Here is a 16,966-nt window from a genome sequence, read left to right as displayed (position 1 = left end):
TCTTGCTGGTTTAACATTTACAGTAGGAGGAAGTTAAACTTTTGTATTTCTAATTTGATCTTGGCTTGTCCTAGAATAAATGTGAAAGTCCTGTAGGCGGTATCTATTAAAAACACTTCCAGTCTGTATACTTCCAGAAGTACACTATCAGCATATGACAAATGTTTTATCGAGGCATTGTATGTTTTAACGTCCACACATTCTCTACATAGCCACGGAAAAGCAAGTCCTGTGGTATCAGGTAGACCACTCTGAGTTACCTTATAGCAAAACAGTTTAATCTGCATCACAGTACTCTGCCACAGATTAGGAAAAAGCAGCTCTACTGTGCTGCATCCGAAAGTAAAGATATGCCTCAAATAATCTCCACAGGATGCCAAGTCACAGCCTGATTCTGATATCCTATCTGTCTGAATGTCTATGAACATTTCTTCAGACTGTTAGGATACATTTTTAAGAAATGGTTTTTGTGCTGGCTTCCCGCCCCTCCCCCCAATCCTCTGACATTGTCTTCTTTAGTATGTAATACCCCAACTGACTTTGCTGCAGCTTTGACAAAGGAGTCTCACTTTAGATGTTGTTCTGACTCACTGCAGAAAGAGTATTTCTCTCCCTTTCTCACACAGTAATGTGCGCTCTCTATTTTGTAATCCAAAAGCTCTGAGCCAAATCCATTCCTGATGCAACTCTGCTGAAGTCAATGAAATGACTCCAAGGATTGGTTTGTCTCTTGGTTTTAGTATCAGCAAAGTCTCTCATCCAGCACAAAAGTAGAAGCTTAGTACACACTCTGGTGTGTTAAATAGCCTAGTCATCACAGTGCTGTATTTGCTTTTGAACAGGCTTATTACCCATATCTGCATTGCTTCTAAATCTGGATATTGCATTTTGTTATGCAAAGAAAGAAAATTAGTTTTACTATTTCAGATAGTGACTGCTAAGACAGCTGAGTTATAGCATACGTTAATAGTATGGCTGTTCTCATTTAAAGAGATATCCAAATCTCTAATAAAATTCTCCTTTTAAATGATTTCCTATACTAAAATACACGTAACTACCATGTACCATTGCCATCTAGTGGAAAGGTAAGTTAGAACAAAAGTTTCCTTCAATTTAACAGCTAAGACTTGCCATTCATGATGATCACTGATGACTCTCTTAGAAATTTTGGAAAACCTTTAGAAGGCTTATTGTAAAATCCATACATCTCTCAATACCTGCCCTACTCTTACAGAAATTGATAGCTTCATGTCCAATTTATCTTCTGGTCTGCTCCTAAAAAGAAGTGTTTGACTGCTATTAGCAATCTTACTATATGGAGTTTTTCTTCTGAAACAGAAGAAACTTAGCTTGTGTCCTTATCTTTGATTAAATTTAACATTCACTAATTCACTGATCTAAATTGAAATATAGCATGTTAGTGGATTCTTATGGTCATAAGGATGAATTTCAGAGACAATTGCTGTGAAAGGGGAGGTGGCTGTACAGCAGAAATAGAAATTATGCTGTAGTAATGCAGCTTCTCCTTGGCTTGCCTGAAAGAATAAAATTAACACAGCTTTTTGCAATTAAAGGCATATGCAAGAGTTGGGCAGGCTGGCAGACTAAACATTAAACTGAGGAACTTCTACACAAAAACTGGTCAGGCTAAAAGACTTATTTCTTGTAGCCATTTGTTTAATGAGTTTACATCTGCTGTAACTTTCAAAGAAGCTAGTAAAGCTCAAGTGTTTGACAGCTGCTCTTAAAAAAGATTTCATGAAGGATACACTTTGCTCATCTTCCTCACAGACTTTAGATAAGGATGAGAAATGTTACAGAGATCCACTGGAAAGCCTCAAAGGCAAAATACACTATATCTAGTTTTACCAGATTCTTGATCATTTACAGTTCACCCTAAAACTCCCACACATTTGTTTCTTAATGTCCCTCATGCTCCGTTAAACCTCACTGCAGCAATGTTCCCATAGGAATGTGGCCACTTGCCAGACTCTCTCATGAACATTTCATTAATCTTCTTGGCTCTCATACAAACTACAAAACATTATTTGTTAGCAATTTAACTATTTTGCTCCCAAATGTGCCAGAAATGTGATCTTTGCGATGCTTTCATTCAAGAAAATATGAAGATAATTATATAATAAATGAAATGGGATTTTTACATTTAGCCAGAAACAGTGCCAAGAAAGGTAAACTGATTATATCTTGTTTCTGGAATTAATTTTCATGGTATCCTAAATATCCAAATCATTCTCAAATGTTAAGATCTAACTTACATTTAGCAAAATACATCTTTAGATAAAATTTTAGTACATTACACTGTGATTTCTGACTTCTTTAGTAACCTCAACCATATTACCTACCCACTTCAGGGAACAACTTATTAGCAAATGCCAAATATTTCTGTTTTCTAGAAGCTGGGCCTGACCCAAGTCCAGAGAACAAGATGAGAAAAGACTGTGACTGACTTTGTAATTAATATGAAGAGTCAGTCAGCATGTAAAGCTTTGAAAGGGAACATGACTTGCTAAAGAAGAGGAAAATAATAATTTACAGAAAAGCACCTCCACATTCTGCAGACTGAGGAGGACTTAATGCCAGAAATACAGATACACAACTTTTATTTCATAAGAGAGGAGGCTTCAGAGAGGTATCAGTGGATAAAGCTGTCCCCAGGAGTACATAACATTAATAATAAAGAAGCAGATTTTATCACTTGATTTCTGCTCGGCTTAAAAAATAGTAGTTCGTACGGAGGAACACATAGATGCAACTCTGCTTCCTGTGCCAGAGGTGCAACGCCTTCATTTTCTATCTTTGCATTACATACAAAATACGGTTAGTTCCTTAATATGCATCAACTTCATGTTTTCTGCCTCTAATCTATGAGAAGTTAATTCCTCAAAATCCCATTTTCAAATTGCAGCTACGTGACTATTTTTAACAATTTCCTTCCATGGCACTGTATGCAGAGTGGTACGCTTCTGCAGTTCAGGGCTGAAATGAAGACTATGGAGTGAATAAAGACTACAGCAATTTAAAAGGACAGGAGCATAGAATTAAAGGGAGGGGAAAGAACAATAGCACATTTAGAGGTCTTTTTGATTTATCTTCCGACTTCTGTAAGTGCACATAAGAAACCAGACCCTTTGAGATGCATCCAAACTCAGGCACTTTTGAGGTTTTCCCAGCACTTTTCTGGTTTAATATTGTTCTGCAACGTAATGGGCAGAGAAACACAGTCATAGTCTCCATACTGTGCAGTCACTAAAATGCGCTCTTGGTGAAGAGACACATATTTGGCCAGCCAGGAATGAAACAATGGCCACAGGCTATTTGCTGGGTCAGAATTGTTTTTTTTTTTTTTCCTTAGGATGATCTTTAGGGGAGAAGAGAAAGGTTTTGCAGATTATATTGCATGATGTGCTGGATTGTGGCAAAGAAACCGATACGTGTTTATTCAATCCTACCTTTAAAAATTATAGCGGGGGAAGAGCGGGGCATTCTTCTGAGTGACTTGATGGAACATGAGAGGTGGATGACAGAAATAAGAAGCCCAATCAATTGTTGTGTGCAGCAAGATGAAGATATCATTCAAAGCCTTTAATGTTGCTTGGATAAAAGTAACAGGCATGACAAAGTGCTTAAGATCAGTTGGGAAAATAGGTTTTTGGTGGGGTAGCTGCATGATTTCGATAGCTTGGATGTTGGGTCGATCAACTGTCTTAACCAGGGAGGCTGGGCACCTGAAAGGTAAGGTAGGTCATCAGGTTTGATCAGATGGAGGAAGGTTTGGGAGCTGGGCATTGCTAGAGGATTAGAGCGGGTAGGAAAAACGCGATGCTTTGAAAAGGTGCCTGAGATTTCAGAAGACTCAGTCTAGTAAAGGAGGAGATAACAAATGGAGAGGGCAAGGCATCTAGGAGTTTCTGTTGTCCTTAGACGATGGTGAGAGGCTCTTTTAGCACTGGACTGAACCTATGTGTCTGCAGTGTTGCAAGAGTTAAAACCAGTCCAGAGAGAAGCACATATGTAATCTGCCATTTGGAATCAGCATTCCCCATTTAGCTTTCAAGCAGTGGCAAATCCTAGTCATAGTGTAAGATGCCAAATATTAATTTAGGCAAAGCTACACCGCTATAGGCTCTTAGAAGCTGTATGATTAGAAGAAGTCAATAGAGTATAACTGACCTAATTTCTTATTTTTATTTCATAACTAAAAGCAACTCAAGGGAAGCCTGAACGGAGACTTGCTCAACCCATACCATAATTGGACTGGCTGATTGAACATGCTGGTTTGCTAAAGCTGTATTCTGATTAAATTCCCCCCTCCAATGGCAAAGCGTGCCTCCCCGTAATTCCTAAGAGCTCCATCCTGAGAACTAGAGTGTAAAGAAAAAGGGAGCACAGTGTCAGACAGCCTCTGTCGTTCCCCCTAACAAGTTAAAAATAAAGACAGGATACTTACAGGGCTCTGTGCTAGAGAAAGTCAAGATCAAGGCGATGCGTCATAAACCTCCCTGAAAAGAATTGCAGCATGCAATATAATCCTGCATGCTCCAGCAATATGCTGTCTAGATAGAAAGGAATAGGATAGCACCGGATATGCGGGTGGTGGAATTGTATCAAACCCTGGGAATTTTATGTTAATTAAGAAATGCTGATGAATAGAGAAAGGTAAATTTTAATAAGCCAGCAATAAAAGAAAAATTGTGTTTAAATAACAGGCATGTCTTGATTTCCCAGAACAAATATTATGATTTTTAATCGAGAGAATTCACCTAAAGGAAAATTTTACCTGACTTGAGACAGAATTTTTCTGTTGGTTTTACTCACTATGGTTTAACTCTTTATCCTGTCTACGTAACTGGACCATTGGGAAAGAGGGCTCAGAAGCAGAAGAAGTTACAGTCTTGATATCTAAACTATTGGGTGAAGTCATGTCATCCTAGAGGACAGAATAGAGGATCACAAGACTTTCTTAAAATCCAGGTAGATGCAAAAGACCCAGCAATACAAGATAGTTTAGCTTTTTTCCTGAAGGTGCACAGAAGGCTACTTATGCGTGTGCTAGGAAAGAGATTACTAAAGGTACTGCAAGCATGCTGCCCCAGCAAGATCTGTCTGCTTTCTCATATCAGGGTACAACTGACTCAACTCCTTCCCCCTTCTGCTAGTACAACTTACACATAACTTCCTTAACCACAAAGCAAAGGAGAGCCCTGGATCTTTCCTCTGTTGCTACGAGTACACAGCAGCAGGGACATCCTCAGGTGTGATGAAGGTTTCCTTGTACAATCCAAAAGAAGGCAGAGCTAACTTAAAGAAATTTGCCCAAAATTATCCTATATTCACATTATGCTCTGCATCCTGATGGATCATACAGTGCTTTCTAGACTATATAAAGGAGCTCTGTTTAAGAGGTGGACATTATTAGAAGTATAATACAGGAATCCAGGGCAATTTTGATAATGCAACCTCAAGTAACGTGGGCACGGAATATCTACCATGGCTAATGAAGAATGAAGGGCAAGGTTTAGTTATCAGCAGTGGAATTTCAGGAATTAACACCCAAAATTTTCAACTGAGGAATATGTATCTTCCTGAAAAGTAGCATAACTGTTCAAAATATCAGTAATCTGTGTACTACCATCTTAGTAACTTTCCACAGGGACTGCAAAGTGCAAACTGTAGCCAATTCACTGCTAGACTATCTTGCTTGCACAGGAGAACAACCTCTCTCCAAGATAAAATCTCTGAATCTGGATACAGAGCTCTGGCTAAATGAAGCTGAGTCCTATACGTGCCTCTAATTTCTTTGCTTTGATGGAAGTGTCTAATGTCACCACTTAGGCAACACAAAGGACAGCTAGGGCTCTACTGGGACTAACTGGCAGCAGGCAGAGTTGAAGGCAGGTCTTGATTAAGCGCTCTAAGCAACTGGGATTAAACCATAGGACTGTAGAGTCTGGGAAGTAGTGGTTGCATGCAAGTTTTCATTTCAGAGCTCCTCAAACTAAGCCCCTCTTAAAACCTGACCTTCTTCCTCCAGCTCTCCTCTTCATGCTACAAGCCCACAGAATCTGCCAAAGTAGAAAACTAACTTATTAGTCACAGGACAGTTGGTGGCACACAGAGCATACTCCTGATGAATTTCTCTCTCTAGGTTATTTTATGGCCAGCTGGCCCACCCTCATGGTGTTATATGAGCGTGTTGCAAATTATAAAGTGTTCACACAAAGATACATTTCTCTCTCTTCCCCCCACACTCTGTTTTTATTCTGAGCTTGTTTAAATCTGTAGAGATAGTGTGGTGGGAAGGCTCCATCAAGGATCTCTATGCCTGCTTCTCGTTTGCACTGAAAGTCCCCATGGTGACATGAAGGAAGTTTAGTCTTAAATAGAATTCAGGCCTGGATTTCTTTGAGGGTCAGAGAGGTCTGTTATCTTTTCTTCTTAACATTTCTTTTGCACTACCTGCTTAAATACAATTAGTATTGCTTCTGTTTTGACAAGCTACACTCAGTAGTAGCTCAGATTACCCTCTCTGCAATTTACATTTGAGGAGTTTACTTGCGTTTAGTATTGCTTTATTAAGAGAAGGCACTGTAACTCACCTAAAAAACAGTGACAGGGATCCTGACCAATTCAATATTTTCATTTTGTCCCCCCTAAAAAAGGGGGAAAAAAAAAAAAAGAGAAAAGTTCCCAGGCACCAAATTATGAAAAGCACAAAGAGAAACGCCATCTACTACTGCACTTCTTGACTCCTCCACTGAAAACGTAGCCACCACAAATTTGTTTTTTACACATCTGAATCAAGATCGGGATTTCCCAGTGTGTTTCTTCTTTTTTTTCTCCATAGTTTATTTTCTACTTTATAATGTAAACAAATAGACTTATTAAAATGTTTTAACTGTTTGTCAAATAAGGCAAACTTTTGTTCCTTTTTTTTTAAGTTAGTATATTCTTTGGAATCTTTTTTTGTTTTTGGTAGCATTATCTCATAAAAATACACATGTAAATTTAGTACAATCCATAAAAAGGTATCATAGACTTCAGCTATATAGTATCTTTCATTTGTAAGGAGGATTTAGGTAGAGGGCAAGTTAATTAAAACCAGAATAGAAATGTGTTCTATTCATATGAGTCATATACCTCTGACTCACAAGAGAGTCTGTGCAGCTAATGGGTTAATTTGTCCTGATAACACAGAAAAAAATGAAGCTAGGGGTTATGACGTTGTTTGAACTGAGCGCTGGTTTCAGATAGTAGATGGTTTTTATGCAATTAAGAATCCAGATCTGCTAGTCAAGTGCCATTGCAAGCCGTTCAGAAAGATCTGGAGGTTCAGAAGGCTTGGGAATCCAGAACTGACACCTTTAATACTCTTCATTAAAACAATATGCACATTAAATCGTGTGAGCTACTGTCATGTAGATGAACGCATAAGTTACATGCATCTACCTTGTAATGCTGGCAATGTCCTCCCAGCCAATGGCCTTGCACCTCTTCAGGCTTCAATGAGCAAAGTTCCTCCATAGGCACCCTAACAAACCCACACGCTTACTTGCTTGATGCTGAACACTCAGATATCTTTACCATAGGCAGTATGGTAAGCTTTTAGACCAAAAGCCTTTGCACCTCCCCTGGGCCCTTTTTCCCTGGGGACTGGCATTCCACACAAGCCTCATCAGTACTTTCCTAGCTCCCCCTTTTGCACAACATTAAGAAAGGCACAGAAAGGGGAACCTGGGTCCTAATTCATACCTACCATCATCTTCTGTGTAAAGTTAAAGAAGCTCACTCACAGCTTTCCTCCTCCCACGTTCCTACAAGACTGTGAGCCTTTCAAGACAAGAGCTCTATCACAGCATGCGTTCATGGAGCTGCTAGCACAACAGATCCTGTAGGCATGGATATGAAACAAACAGCGATAATAAACACACCTGAGTTATATCTGCCTAAAAGCTAGTGCCAAGGTTGAAAGCAGACAGCAGCATTCTGCAACTCTGCAGGAGATTTAGTTATCTGATCCCCAAGGGCCTCACAAGAGAAGATATAAATTATCCTAGTTTTTCAACCCTCATGCAGGTGAAATTCTTAATGAATACATGAGTGGACAAGAAGCATATATCTTTTATGAGCTAATTTACAAAGAGACTATAAGGGATCTTTTGAGGAAAGTACCTTTAAGGTCGTAAAGGTTTTGTGGGTATAATTATATAGGACATGCTAGGATGTGAAGACAACACAATGCAGGCCCCAGTGTAAATGTGACTGATGCTTCCCATGGCAATACAGATATATTTCAGTTAATTCAGTGTTCTGCTGGATAGGGGCCACAGTCCTCAGCACCTTGCAGGTTTCAGACTGTGCACAGGAACATATATACTCCCCTCCTTGCCTAAGAGCACTGTATTGGTATCCAACAAAAAAAAAAAAAAAAGGAAGTTTATGTTTAAAAAAAAAAAAAGTTCTGGTCATGGGTTTTTTTCTCCATATGTAATTTAATAACTCTCATGTGTTCATCTAATATAAGTTATAAATTTGGCATGTGATCCAATTGACTAATTTTTCAGAGACATGACTACAGTCAGCACTGCTCATTCCTCCCAGCTTCAAAAGTCCTAAGCAGTGAATGGTGCTGATTAGTCACAGCTGAAGAGTTTAGAGCTTCAACATACTAGTTGAGTATTAATTTTCACCTAATTGGAACAGTGCAAATATCCAGGAGAGGGAGGAATAGTTAAAAGATGCTGTCAGGCTTATTCCCCATAAAATTAAACTGAGCCAAGTAGAAAACAAGTCTGTGCAGTCTGCCAAAAGGTGGAGATCTCAGGCAGGAAGCAGTAGATGCTCTTCCTGTCTTCCCTCCTCAGCTCATGTGAAGGGCAGTGCCTAAGGCAGACTTCAGCTCTTCATGCAGAATATAGGAACCAAGGTTGTGAGCCTGGAAAACTTCTGTTGGAATACCACCTCCTTCCTGAGAGATCCTAGATTTCACTCTTGCTTTTTATATGAAAATTCCCCAGCATTTTATGCCTGCATGCGTTTAGAGCTGATCCAGTCTCAATAGGACTGAGTCGTCCTAGTTTTAATCTGACTGGGATCCAGAAATGAGATGTACTAGCATTCAGTCCAATACTTGTGCTCAGAGAAAGCCCAGAAGCCTCAGCCAGGTTCACAGACAAAATGCAGCTGTGGCTGCTGTTTTCTTTGAACACAGCCTGCGGCTGAGGTGGTGCTCACCTTCTCATGTGAGCTCACTCAGCCGGAGCGCGTTTGCTTTGCCTGAGGAAATGAGAACCTAACAGACGCTGTGCAAGGTAGGAATGCCTTCTCCTGGGGCTGTTTCACACAGAAGGAAACTGCTGAGTCCTGGAAGAAAGGAGTGAAAGAGTGACCAAAGCTCAGCAGGCAATTTGCATTGGAACAGGAGTGATGGGTGTTCTGGTCCCTCTTCCAGAGTGTTCTGTATTTTACCACTTTATTGGATTAAAATACAGAAGCTGGCCTTAGAGAAGGCCTAGAACAAAGGTTCTTCCCAACAAACCTTTTCCACCTTCTGAACGACCTAACTACCAGTTATGCTCCCTCTTCTCCTCTCTTTCTCCCTCTTTCAGTTAATGTAGAATTACTTTACGCAGAAGTGCAACTTAGCTTGAGAGCGGAGAGTACCCCTTCAACAACACTAAGAAAGCTTATCAACTTAAATTCATACTTCAGGTGAATACATTCTTCTAAGAAGGAGAAAAAAAACAACCCCCACAGGCATAGAAGGGCATTAAACCTAGACCTTTCACTTTCTGGGTGAATCATGATGGAGAAATTGAGGCAGCCAGATCATCACCTTTTTGTTTTCCTGTAGTGTTTGAAGAAAACTAAGTCTACTTACTTATTTGGGACAAAAGTGTTAAGTGCATACAATGGGGCTTCAGGCTGTGGATCCTAAGCAGATGGAGAAACTTTTTTCCAGCTCTGAGTAATACACCTGGGATTGAAGAATGGCACTAAAACTCACCCCGGTTCTTAGCGTTCCCTGCTGATTAGGCAGCTCTGCTTGGTAGTTTCAGCTTTACAAGGAAACTATCGATCAAACACTTGCTTCTCAATTCATTCCAGTAATGCAGTGGCTAAAAATGTTGATCGGTGGCACTTTAGATGCCTGTACTTTTGACTGGTTCCAAGTCCTGCATTGAAACTCCTGCATTAAGGGATTATAACAAAAATAGGTTTATAACACTAGATCTCAAAAGCTTCCTAAATGCAGGTTTTGGTTTTTGTTTTTTTTTTGTAATTAAGAGTTTTAATTTCAATCACGTTAACATTTCACTTTGTTAGATTTTAATTTAACAAAAATATTATGATGAAAATTGTACTATACCCAGCTGCAAAATCATCACGAAAGTGTTCAACATACAATATTAAAGTGAAGGTACACTTTGCTGTTTTGAGTGAGGTTCAACATTTTCCTGACCTGCTGCTGTTAATCATTTTAAGCATATGTTTACATGGCTGTTTTTGCCAACCCACTTTCAGCTGTCACCAGCCTCCACAGAAAATAATAATAAACATTTGAGTATGCCACAAGGAGGTAACTGAGAGCAGGTTAGATGCATAAAGAGGTCTGGATGTTCCAAGAACATAAAACCATACAGCCTTCCTCATTTTTGCCAAATGTCATAATTTGGCCCAACAACAACATACAGTGTAGATTTTCAGGTGCAAATTTTATTGTGGATCGTAACAAAGGTTTCAGGAAAAAGTACAGGAAAAAAAATCAGTGATGGACTGTCTCTTATTTACACAATACATAAAATATATTTTGTGAAAGCTACTAACTCTGCAGCTGAAAGCAAGGCAGTTTAATTCTGACTAACTAGTATTTTCAGATACACACTTTATTAAGCAAGTTTTGCAAATCCTTATTGTGTGTCAGTTTTTAATGAGTTTGATCTTGAGATTTAGAATCAAATATTTAAATAACACTAACAGTGCTGCAGTGTGTAATATTAAACAGAAAAAAACCCTCTTATTATTGTAAATAGAAATAGGCACACAGAATATATCATTAAATACAAGAGATTAGCCCTAGTTAATGTTTAATGACTCAAAATATCTTTGGAAAATGTGTGGATGTTGAGGTATGTATAATTTTGGTGCCACTATCTGCTTGCAACAGACTATTTTTCATGTGACACTTAAAATTAGTTTAAAATGAGATTTTTTTTTTTTTTAAACTTTCTACAAGGACTTCTTCTGCCTTGAAGTTTAAATTAACTGTAAAGAGAAAACCTACACTAATCCTTATAGTAAAATGACAAAAGTCAGTTAGGTAACAGTGAAGAAAATCTTGCAAGAGGTCTCCAAGGCACTATTCTTTTTTTGGGTGCTTGCCACACACGGACAATGCATGAAGACTGTTTGGATAGGACAAGAATAAGTAGACCTAAAGCTAATGTATAGTATCTTTCTCTCTATGTATAGTATCTTTCTCTCTAATGAAATAAAACCTACCAGTTTTAGAAGCCATTCTGGTTTACAACACTTTGTCTTGGCGTAAGGTATCTGCTAAATTAGCCTGAAATACGAATTTAAAAACATACTTTATGAAAACGAGTATGAGCAAAGGTCAATCAAGTAGCATTTAGCTCAATCAATGTAGTGTGCCTGAATGTAAACCACGCTCAAATACTGTAACCCTCTGTAAAAGAGAAGGGACCAAATGGTCTGTTGATGTCATGCCATTGATTTACATGGAGATATGCCAACAAGCAGCTTGGTCCAGAGTCAAAAGAAGTAGATTAGGACCTTATCCAGCATTTGTTGGTCCACTCAAGTGTCTGAAATATGTGGCTGCAAGGGCTGCTGTTCCCCCTACAATAGGGAGATATCTGCAGACTAAGAACTAGCAAAAACTAGGTAGTCTGTGGTCACCCTTTTCAATAATAACTGAGTGACTCAGTGAGTCTACAACTCCCTCTGAACTATAGAGCAATCCAATTATGGGCTTGGTATGTGCATCTCAGGTAAAATTATGCAAAGATTCCTTTGACACCTTTTTCTGGAGCCTGTTCTTTATGGTGACTAAATGCCAGTGAGCTGGGAAATAAATTTGAAAGGAGTTGACCTTAAGATACTAGGATTTTAGGTAACTATTTTGACAATCTCTTTTTGACATACTACAAAAATCTGTAGCTCCTCTTTGGAAAAAAAAAAAAATTGCGTGTGGTTGACATAATCTCCTGGGATGGGTCAACAGGCAGAGGATGCCCATCTCCAGACATGAAAACAGAGCTTGTCACCACACAGCTGCCACAACAAATGGATAGATTAAAAGTGGCAGAAGCAGAGAGAACCCTGTTCGTTTGGCAGATTCATAATGGCCTGATGGCAGAAATGTTTATTGTCTTTTTGACCTTCATGGCAGGCTAATACTCTGCCAGCTTCCTGTGGTTTCAACAACCTGTGGGCCTCCATGCGACAGAACACCACATAGAAGCAGAAGCACATTGATTTGGTGTGTCAGACCCAGAGATCATCATGAGATCTTAAGGCAGTAGCCTGGACTCATGCCACCTGGCTTTAGGAACTGAGTCAAAGCATGAAGAGAACAGCCTCGAGATCACAGGCTGCCTCCAGGTGACTGTTCAGATCTTATGTGGGCTAAATCCATCGATTTGGATATCATTTAAAGTGATTAAAAATAAGACCAAGATTGACCTGAAACTTAAACAACTTCTATCCTAATATAAACAGTGAGGCACATTCTGCATTCAGCCATACATTCATATACACTGCTGTGTATCAAGAATAAAAGCCTCCTAGGTGTCAGCAGAATTTGGCCCCGCTAGGATATCGTCCCTGAAGGATGATATCCTTTTACATCCCTGAAGGAAAGTGTTGGCCTGCACCGAGTGTTGAAGAGTAAACTATCTATAGTATTATTCTATATTCCTATAATAATCTATACCAAAGCAATAAATATTAGATATAATCTGTATATTAGTTTTCATATTTATCTGATAGCTACTTAAATCTATATTGTCAAAAATATAAGCAGTGACCCACTCCTACATGGCAGCCTATACTGTTTGTGTGCATGTGTTAAAACTATCACATGGGTCTGTATTTAGACATGATGCTCTTGTTTCTATAGCAGATTTTAATTTACATGAATTCCTACAGATATTTGTGTAAAGGTTTGCATTTTGTTGAAATGTTGTATGGTTCTGCATCATTGCACTTCAGCATAAGGATTTCATCATTCTGTCTCAGTTTTATGTTTTTTAAAGATGGAAAATAGTGTGACAGATTTCAGTATCTCTAGTAATGTCATACCCATATAGTACAGGAATATATATTTTCAAGTCCAAGCAAAAACCCAGTCTCACTGTTCCTAACCCTTTTCCTTTACATGAATAACTCTCCTCTTTAAAGAAAAGCGCATTCCTGAAAACAAGGACAACCAAAATGTTTTGGCACTGCTGACAAGATGTGAAAAAGTATTTCAGCTGAGTCTGATCTGCAGAAAAACCATCATACATTTGTTAATGAACTACTGCAATTACTGCAGTCTAGTTTTGCAAATGAACAACTTACATGCCTAACATTAAAACAAACTAATATAGCATGAGATGTTTCGTCTCTTAGAAAACGCTTGACGAATTCCTATTGTTTAGCTTCTCCAAAAGATCAATAATATAATAGACTAATGAAAACATATGTTCATTTTCACTGAGGTCAAAATGTTCAGTTATTTACCTCTATAAAAGGCAAATAATTGTTCTTTTCTGCACCTCTAACTTTACAAATTCAGTTAAAAATATATAAACAAAATGTACCCAAATATTTTAATGAAGATATTTAGAATGCGTATAACAATACCACTATTGATTTCTGCGTTCAGAGAACACTCAGGTTTATTGTCCTTTGAATTAAATATTGACCTTTCTTTTGCAAAAGCTGATATTTACTTCTCAGGAGAATAGTTTCTATAGTCCCCTCAGAAGAAGTCAATATCAGCTTATTATTTAACACCAGTTAGTGTTCATTAAAGATAGAACGTAATTACTTGCCTTCACTCTATGCTAAAGTTGTGCTGCAAAATTATACATGAAAAACAGAAAGCCCAGAAAAAAAAAGAAAAATATATGGACAAGGTCAAGAGCTGACAGATTGCTTTCTCTTTCATCTATACCAGTTCAACCATAATCAGATGACTATTCCAAAGTGTACTTCCTGCACTAAAGAGTCCAAAGATTTCTAAATAGTCTAGTCATTTCTGCCAAAGGGTTTTTTTTCCCTTACTGTGTAACTCAGGAACCCAAGAATCTGTGGTTGGATTGGACCACTTCTTTTAGAAAGGTAACTAATACTAGCATCAAGACCTTTAGCAAGTGATTAACTTAACTCCTCAACTTATGGCCGTGTAGTTTCTGATGATTTACACTTGTGCCAGGCAGTCTGCATCAGCTTCTTTATGAAAACATGACTGGTGCTTGATATTAGCACCAGTCTAATGGACTAGCTGATGGAAGAATCAGCTCCCATTTCTCGTGTGTCTTTGTTACAACTAAAACCAAAAAGATCACAGCTTATATTTGGTCAAGATAAGAACAAAAGTATTCCTTTTAGCCACGTAAAATGATCAAAGAAGCTCGCGCTTCACAGAGTTTTTGCAGATGGGAGTAGTTCTGACCTAAAAGCAGTGTTTTCGTATCTGAAAGGCTACAGGAATGTTTCTGGAAAATGAATCTTATATTTTGCGTTGGATATTATGCAGCAAAATACATTCATCATAAAATCAGCCAAAGGGACAGATTCTAAACCTCATTTAGTAGTAAATCTACACTTACAACCTAGTAATCCTGTGTTTCAACTACTATTAAGGAAAAGAGGCCATTCTTTTACTTTCTAGCACTATGCCAACAATACAAACATTATAAGGAAACTGTACTATAGAGGTTTTCTTTCCTGAAATCTGTACGTTGCAGAAAAGATCTCTTCATTGAACACAAACGAGTGAACAATCTGCAAAGTGTGCTTATGCTGAGTGCTCAGTAATATATATTTAAAGCAGAGCATCACCCTATAAGTAGTCTGAAGGAACGAGTAGCTACTTCAGTTTGTACCCATAAAATTCAAGCCTAACAGCGCTGGAAATATAAATTAATCAGGTTAAGTGCTTGAGAAAGTCCTTTCTTATTAGCTGTGATGTGAACAATAGTATTTAACTCTTTCTCGCTACGCATATTTCTCACAAATAGAAAGCAACCATCTTACCATGGATAGAAGATACTCCTCCCCTCTCCAGATTAGAAACAAAAATGTAAAAAATATTAAAATAGATACTCAAAACAGAAACTTGCTATGATTGGCTTAAAAACCTGATCTGAATTACAGTTACTAAGTCTTTTTGGTTGTAGCTTCACCTACTACAGAACAGTGAGAAGACAGAGAGATTATTGAGCCATGGATTCTCCCAGAAGATACCCAGGTAGATTCCTGCAAACATTTTTCTTCAGAATTTAGATCAGTTTTACATAGCCTTAGTTTTAAATCTACTATGAAAATAGTAGCGCAAGAATAATCAATTAAAAATTCTTCAGATAAATGGTTTACTTCCTTTTAGAATAAAGATGCACAGGAATACTGACGAAAAATATGCTAGTTATGATGGTTTCTTTGTTAACCCTCCTTCGCGGTCCTAAATCAATTCTTCACTCCACATTCCTGTATTTGGTAAACAAATTGTACAGTACTCTCAGTGTAGACTTCAAGTCACAATTTACAATATCTAGAAAAAAGACAGAGAAAAACATATTAGTAACTCCATATGCCCAATACATTTGCAGATAGAGTGTCCACTCTTCTCTCCCTCTGCTTGCTCAGAAGCATATTCATAAGGATTACAATTACAAAGATAGTCAGAAGGAGCAGAAATATAGAGGACAGTTTTTAAACTGACAGCTCAACCGTAAGTTTTTCAACCACTTTTAGTTAGGGATACAAACAACTATCGGTACTGCAGTAGAAACGTAACCAAGGTTTAGATGCCTACAGGAGACAAATTGTACCTAGGATTACATATATTTACAAAACTGAATCTTCAGTCAGTTGTGGCTGAAAAGTAGTAGTTTTGAAAAATCAACAGGCAGGAACAAGTGAAGCTGTTCTCATATGTCAGGATTGCAGGGCATGGCCCACTTTGGGCTACAACTTCCTTTTTTAGGCCTAATTTCAGCAAGATACTTAAAGGCAAGGTCAGATTTTCTAAAGGATCTAAAGAAGTGCAAGTGCCCCTGGAAGATACTTCTGAAAATGCTTTAAGTTAGCAGATGTACATGGCTGAACCAGTCCTTAGATACTCAAAATGTAAAGTAAAGGATTTCAGTGAATCAAAAAGCTAATGAATACTTGCTGTTTGCAAGAGAAGCTGTTGAGAAAGTCAGTATTATTTCACAAGAAATCTATAAAACAAACTGACATGAACTAGTGCAGTAGTGTATGTTAGTGCTTCAAGGGATATTCACACCATCTCAAACAGGAGCTTCGAATTGCCTATCAGAAAGGCTCCATCTCTTTCTTGACAGTAAAGGAATTTAATCTCATTATTTTGGGTCCTTGGAATTGACCATGAAGGTGGGAAGCAGATGGTGTGCAAGTACTCCCATTATCTTCAGAGCCTGCAAGTAAACCTAGTAAATTGTATAATTACCAAATAGTTTTGCTATTATGTTTATCTACACTGATGTCTTCTCCCAGATTATGCTGGCGTTATACTTTGAAGAACCAATCTAATCAAAACCATGCATGGAGTCCCAAGGTACGCAAACTGTGAAGGGCTGAAGATGATAGTTACATGACAAGCTGACATGCATGGGCAATTTAAGACATTATAAAAATCTTTCACTTCTACAGAGGGAAACAATGACATCTAGATTTTAAGAATGGGACTATG

The 16,966-nt window shown here is 38.2% G+C and overlaps 1 protein-coding gene across 3 annotated transcripts in view; it reads right to left on the bottom strand.

Annotated features, from left to right (window-relative positions):
• Positions 1 to 10,714: 10,714 nt before the first annotated feature.
• The window catches only part of PARVA (parvin alpha), a 68,716-nt gene continuing 62,464 nt past the window's right edge, over positions 10,715 to 16,966 (bottom strand). For all 3 annotated transcript variants that reach the window (XM_068945129.1, XM_068945130.1, XM_068945131.1), the window contains one exon: positions 10,715 to 15,802. In XM_068945129.1, coding sequence (XP_068801230.1) covers positions 15,726 to 15,802 — 77 coding nt within the window. In that variant the 3' untranslated portion in view covers positions 10,715 to 15,725. The remainder of the gene's footprint in view (positions 15,803 to 16,966) is intronic.

The sequence above is a fragment of the Struthio camelus genome, chromosome 5 (genome assembly GCF_040807025.1).
Source record: "Struthio camelus isolate bStrCam1 chromosome 5, bStrCam1.hap1, whole genome shotgun sequence".
NCBI classification, from domain to species: domain Eukaryota; kingdom Metazoa; phylum Chordata; class Aves; order Struthioniformes; family Struthionidae; genus Struthio; species Struthio camelus.
Note: the sequence above shows the minus strand (reverse complement) of the source record. Positions and strands in the feature narration are given on the sequence as shown.